The sequence below is a fragment of the Pundamilia nyererei genome, unplaced genomic scaffold (assembly GCF_000239375.1).
Source record: "Pundamilia nyererei isolate P.nyererei 1_Seehausen unplaced genomic scaffold, PunNye1.0 scaffold00262, whole genome shotgun sequence".
In the NCBI taxonomy this organism is placed as follows: domain Eukaryota; kingdom Metazoa; phylum Chordata; class Actinopteri; order Cichliformes; family Cichlidae; genus Pundamilia; species Pundamilia nyererei.
The window spans coordinates 338,856-345,704 of NW_005187663.1; the positions used below are offsets into that span (position 1 = coordinate 338,856).

General features: G+C 42.5%; 1 protein-coding gene across 1 annotated transcript in view; it reads right to left on the reverse strand.

Moving 5' to 3' along the window:
* Positions 1-6,420, reverse strand: part of syne3 (spectrin repeat containing, nuclear envelope family member 3) — a 42,299-nt gene extending 35,879 nt beyond the window's left edge. Inside the window, exons 1-4 of the mRNA XM_013915169.1 lie at positions 6,413-6,420; positions 5,790-6,099; positions 4,300-4,455; positions 3,597-3,988 (exon numbers count right to left, since the gene is read on the reverse strand). Of these exons, the coding sequence (XP_013770623.1) occupies positions 3,597-3,988; positions 4,300-4,455; positions 5,790-6,099; positions 6,413-6,420 (866 nt within the window). The remainder of the gene's footprint in view (positions 1-3,596; positions 3,989-4,299; positions 4,456-5,789; positions 6,100-6,412) is intronic.
* Between the last annotated feature and the right edge of the window lie 429 nt (positions 6,421-6,849).

The following is a 6,849-nucleotide window of genomic DNA, read 5'->3' on the forward strand; positions in this document are numbered from 1 at the left end:
GGACAATCCATAGAAAAGCCGCACCTGACTAAAAGCCGCAGGGTTCAAAGCTTGTGCAAAACGTAGCGGCTTATAGCCCGACAATTACGGTATATAATCCTGCACTCTAATCAATCCCAGGGTTAATTAAAGGCCATCCACTTCCTAGTTCTAACTCCTAGCTGAAATACAAAATACTAAAAACGTACAACTTACAGACTGAGTACCCTGAATTACTGATACAAGGCAGGATACATTAATGGTTTCATGTTGTTTACACCAAATTCTGACACTACCATCTGAATGTTGTAGCAGATTTAGAGCTTAATGAGACTACCCAATATTTTACTGTCTAATATTGGTGAGCCTGTGTGAACTATAGCTTCAGCCTCCTGTTCTTAGATGACAGGGGTTGCAGCTGGTGTGGTCTTCGACAGCTGCAGCCTATCTGCATGAAGGTTGGACGTGCTGTTTTCTACTGCCTTCAAGGATTCTAGCGATTCTTGTCTGAAGTCAACAAGACATTTTCACCCAGAGAACAGCCACTTACTGGATATTTTCTCTTTTAAAGACCATTCTCTGAAAACTCTAGAGATAGCTGCGTGTGTTTGCATTGTCGAGCAGTTGCTCTTGACTTTCAACTCTTGTCCCTAGTGTGGTGTCACACAGGCAATATGGTTCAATAAACAGCACTATGTAAAGGCTTTGACTCATTCTCATTTCTTTATATCTCTGTGGATACACAAAGGAAACACAGCATTTCCAAGGGTCAAAAATGGAGTGAGAATTATCATCAAGAAATTCAAAGAAAACCACAGAGTGCAGAACAAGCCTGGCAGAGGTAAGATGCAAGAAACAAAAGTAATCAGAGACATGTATACAGACCTTACCTTAACATGAGTAAATGACCTAGCCAAGTTGGGAATTGTAATATCAAAGAAAACAACCCCTAGAGCATTGCACAGGAATGGACTCCAAGGCTGCAAACTAAGAAAAATTCCACCTCTGCAGAAGAGACACTTTCAAAACAGACTGAAGTATGCTTAGAACAACCTGGAGAAAGATTATGCATACTGGAAGCATCCTTTGGTCAGATGAGACTAGAAACTAGAACTCTCTCTGGACAATGAGGCACTGTTTACGCTTGGATAAAGAAAGAAGAGGGATACAACCCAAACAACACTTTAACACTCCCTCCACAGTGGAAGGAGTGTTATGCTGAGGGGATGCAGCATACATAATACCTCCATAATAAAGTCCAAGGCTCATGCCAGAAGACCATCAACTCTGGAGCAGCGCGAGAGATTTGCTAAAAAAAGAACGGGCTGAGTTTGCTCAGGAAGCATGTGTGACAGTTGCTGAAAAACACACAAAAAAATTACTCCAGGATGTTAATCAAAGCTCTTCTTTGTTGCTGTGTTTGGGATCACAGTCATGCTCAACAATAAAGTCCTGCCAATTAGGCACTATTCAGATGCCGTGGTTGATGAAGATCTTGTGGTACTTTTTTGCATTTATAATTTCATCAATTTTACAAAGATGTCCAACTAACATCACAATTGCCAGTCTTGTTAGCCAGGGATCAAGTCCACCACGGTCTCCACTCCTGGCCGCCGTCCAACACACAATGCACCCTATCCCTATGGCGCCTGCAGGTGGTGGGCCAGCAGGAGGATGGGCCCATGTCCCCTTTTCGTGCTCTGCCTGGCCGGGCCTCTTGGACTAAGGGCCGGCTACCAGACGCTCACCCTTGGGTACCATCTCTGGGCCTGGCTCCAGGGCGGGGCCCCGGTAACCCTATCCTGGGCTGGATGAATTGTTCCCTCTATGGTTTTCTCATAAGGGTCTTCTGAATCGCTGTTTGTCTGGTCCCTCACCCAGGACCAATTTGCCATGGGAGACCATACCAGGGGGCAGAAGCCCCTGGACAACATAGCTCCTGGGATCCCTGTGACACACAAACCCCTCCACCACGATAAGGTAGCGATTCGCGGAGGGGCAAATCTGAGGCCGTGGTTCTCAGCCGGAAAAGGGTGGAGTGCCCACTCTGGGTCGGGGGCTAGTTCATGCCCCAAATGGAGGAGTTTAAGTATCTTGGGGTCTGTTACCATGGATTTCCAATGCAGTTTTCATATAATTTGGCATACCTGTGATTTTGTACCAGTCCCCTAACTTAAGTATGGCTCCTTGACTGCCACCCTTCCCCTGAGTCTGGGAATGAACTTGATCCTACTATCTTTTCTCCCGACCTTAAGAAAAAAACCCTCATAAGATTGCTTCAAGGTGAGACGATTATACAGATGAATACCCCAGATCGTCTGGCATTCCAGACACACCTAACAGAAGCCACTCCACAGGTACAGAGCTCGTCTGCAAAAAATAAATCTGGCTACGTCTCTAGGAACGCAGATAGAACTAATAATGTGACTGACACACCTCTCTGAGGAATCCGGTGTCTCAAACAAACATATCAGACAGTGGAGAATACCTCGAAATGGCAAGAAATTAAGTGAAAAGAGAAACTTGTCTATAAAATAACATTTGCAATGTACTGTTTGGAAACATGTTGTTTGTGTTCAGGACTACCAAAAAAAACAAACCAAACTATCAGACTAACTATCATGACAATTTGGGAGTAAAGGCACATTCAAACAAAGAACCAGTTAAACTCTGGTGTTACTTTCTTTTAACAAAATGTTGACAAATGACAACTTTCAGCAAAGATGTGATAATTAACTAAACTAAAAACTACAACTAGATGTGATTTAGTCTTTGGTTTAGTCTGCTTCTCGGAACAACCAGAAGCATCTGACCAGCTGAAGTTAAAGTTCTGTTCTTAGTTTACTTATTTAAAAGTTCAGAAAGGTGCTAATCCATTTAGTGCCTTAAAAATGCCTATTGGCTTAATTGCCTTTTGCAATAATAAAGCCTGGATAAAACGCAGACATGAATTGTTTTCTTGAGGTTAAGAGGTAAGAGAATGAACAGGTTAACAGAAATACTAACTCCAGTATAAAGCAGAGCTGGAGTGCATCTGAGATTCTTTCTGGAAAAGCAGCTGAACAGTCAAAGAGACTACAACAACAGCAACCTGGAATGTTAAAACACAAGACGCTAGGGAGGGGCTAAGTTACAGCTAGTTGGTAAGCAGTGACTGTCTGTTTCAGAATGATACTGTTCTCTCAGACAGGTACAACAAAATAAAAACAAAAACAGTCTGAAGTGATTCATCAGACACACTTGGATGGCTGTTAAAGTACCCTCTAACCTACTCAAAGTCTGGGATACAAAGCTAACAATGAGGCAGCTAACCATAAACATGGCAATTATAACTCAATATGTATGTAACACAAACACATTTTTCATTTTTTATGACCCAATGTGTAGGTTTGTACACTGCTCTGTGCAACATCTGTTACCCTCAATCATACACTGGCCACTTAAACTGGAACCTAAACTGAGCTTTCTTTTTATTCTTTACATCAGGACATCCCAGACAGTATACAAATCGATCATCAGCACATTAAAAGAACCACAGTAACTTGGTTACAGAAACGGCAGGAAAAGGAGAGGTAGGACTTTCCTGTATTTATCTACATCTCCACTACCCTTTACACTATAACACTGCTGATATGGTTAATAACCCTACCGTGTATTTTGTCCACTGGCCAACCATTTGCTCTTCAGTGTGGTCAATGCGATCCCTGCAGTCCTGGGTCTCCTCCAGTTCCTGGTCCAGCCCTTTGAACAGCTCTCTGAGGCGGCCGATATCGTCTCCCAGCCGCTGGCACCGGGTCATGTACTGACTGTGAGTATCCAGGCTGGAGCGGAGGCCTTCATCTGCCTTGCAAAGACCCTCCCTCAGTCGCTGCCAGCCCAGCCTCAGTTCCTCTGCCTCTTCAACCACTTCTTCCACTCCCGCAGGAGAGGTGTTGGGCCTGAGGCTTTCCACCATGCCTTCAATATCCAGCAGGGCCTTCTCCTCACAGGCCACACTGTCATCCAGAGCCTGAAAAAGGTAAGAGACAAAACATTGCATGATGGCTGGTGCAAAGATATACGACAACCTACCAAGGTAACTCAAATTTTCAGACCTCACATTCAAAAATGTGCACCTCTTGACCTTTTTCAGGCCAGAAGCTTTGAATCATTCTGTAAAAGCCTAATTTTACAGAGTGATTGAACCAGCAACCAGCTCTCATCTGGAACAACAATCTAAAATCTAATCTAAGTTACCTCTAAACTAAGGTAAACATAGCAGCAGAATTGCTCTAGACGTGCACAATCAGTTAGGAAATCAGTTCAGTTTCAGGGTCTCACTTTTAATGCTTTGAGCTTTTCCTCAGCTATGTCATTCCTCCCCATCACTTCAGTCAGTTCCTTGGTTTTTGACAGCAGCCAGGACTGGAACCTCTGAACACAACCTTGGTATGTCTGGTGTTCCTCGCAGATCTTCTGAAGCAGTGAAAGACGTTCCTAGCACAGCGGGAGATATATCTCTAGGTAATTTTTAGCATTGCACTGTTCAAAACAAACGAACATCTTAAACCACATTTGGATGTCTGAGTGAGAAACCTGAATATGAATTTGTATTCTTCTGCGAGACCTTCTGCTGAAAAATAAAAGAGAAGAAAAATACTAACAAGCGTTTCCAAGTAAGAGAGGCTTCCAGGGAATATAATCTCATTAGAAAAACAAATAAAATAAAAAACACTTTTATTTAAATCAGACGTTTCCCATTTGTAGTTAAAAATACAGCACTGCAAGCAGACTGATCTGTTCAGCTTATAAAAGCAGTGTGTGGGAAAATGCGACTGACATTTTAAAGAGCTATTTGAAAAGGGAAAGAGGAAGAACACTGTGTGACTCAGGGAACAGCACAACAGCCTGCATGTGTTTGCTCTTACTGACTAATCCAACGTTGTCTTCACTAGTAAGGTAAATTATTCAGTCAGTAAACTTGCAGTCCCTGGATCAGATTACAGGTGCACAGAATAAATATCACCACATATCTTCATTGACATATTCATCCAGACTGCACCCTTCACACAGTCATGTCCCTTGAGAATATTTAAAATGTTTGACCAACTATTTGACCCACCAGTAGTCTGTGTGTAGGTGTTTGAATTTGTGCGTGAAGTGGTTGTCATCATTTCAGCTCAGGACGACTACATCTGTAGGTGTTTCTCAAGCTCCATGCTTCCTGATGCAGAGGAACCGGACTGCACTGGAGGCTTTACTTTTACGTCCACCAATCAACCACAATATTAAAACAATTGTTTAACATAGTGTAGGCATGCTACTAAATCAGCTCTGTCCATCAGTCCACACCCACTCCTCAGTCTGTGCTTTGAAGATTATGACAATTATTATGACTCTGGGGTGTTGATTCATTTAAACTAACACAATCATCCTCCTGTAACCAAGTTTCTATAAGGCAGAATAAATCGATTTTTTTGGTCAATTATTAATTCATGTAGTGACAGACACCTAATGTTTAATAATCCACATTTCATTTGTTTACTCTTTTGTGCAGTTGTGGATACTACACTGTTCTTTCTGTGTTTTAAAAAAAAAAATTAAAGGATTTTTTGCAGATTTTTGCTTTGTTTTTGTTGGTTTGGGAGCTGACGCTCAGTAAGGCTACGACTCTGCTTCCTGGTCCCAACTAACAGTCAAGAAAGGAAATGGTTTTAAAAAAGAAAAGAAAAAATAGACTCAACGACAAACTGCACTGTGACTTCTGAACTTTGCCTACAGAGCGGCCACCTTACACTTTTCATAAGAACAAGGTCAAGTAAGTGCCTCACCTCAGCTCTGTCCCTGACATGATTGTACGCTTCCTGCAGTCTCTCCTGGGCCTGAGGATCCACACTGGGGTCCTGGGTTCTGTTGTGCAGTGCAGCTGCCTCATCCAGCAGCCTCTCCAGTAGCACCGCCTGGCCTTTGATATCACTCACCACCACCCTCTGCTGATCGACCTGCCAAAGCTTCTCTTTCGCTCCCAGCTGCGCTTCTAGCTCGACATCATGGCTTCGTTGCTGCTTTGTCAACCACAGCTCAAACTCTTTGTAGGCCTCCAGGTACTCACTCCAGTGCAGCCACACCCACTCTATGCGACTGTTTTTAAGGTAAAAACAAGAAAGAGACAATTTGTGTCAGGTCCATTGTTTCAGTAAGTCCTATTTAATACGTTTTTAATTAAAAGTGATAGGTCTAACAAAGCACATTTGTTTCTACAACTAGACATAGGCTGCTGTCAAAGTTTGTTGCCTTTAAAAAGACATTTTTAGCTTTCTGAAACTGGATTTTATTTACCTTCTTGCTTATTTGCTACATTTATTTATTTATTTGCTGGTTATTTCAGGAAACCATCTGAGGGCCATACATGAATTTCGACCAGCACGTGTTATCCTCCCCCTCCATCACATACCCCAACATTGTAAGTCAATAAAGGGTTCCTAATCCAGCCATGAGGGCATTTATGCATATCAAGGGGCTTTTGGCCGCATATGAACAATCACAAACCATGAAGGTCTAACAATTAAACTGAAAATACAGAGGTTTAACACATACATGCTAGACATCTGCATTGTTTTAACACAGCTTCAAGCAGCAGTGTGTGACAAGTGCTGTACATTATGTTCAACTACGACATAACTGCAGAATTCTTTACTTGTTTAAGAAAAAACCTTCGAAGGCAAACTCAGGATGCTTGTAAGAATCAGGAGTTGTCTTCATGATGTGAACGTACAGGGTGGGCCATTTCTATGGATACACCGTAATAACATGGGAATGGTTGGTGATATTAAAGTCCTGTTTGTGGCACATTAGTATATGTGAGGGGGCAAACTCCTCAAGATGGGTGGT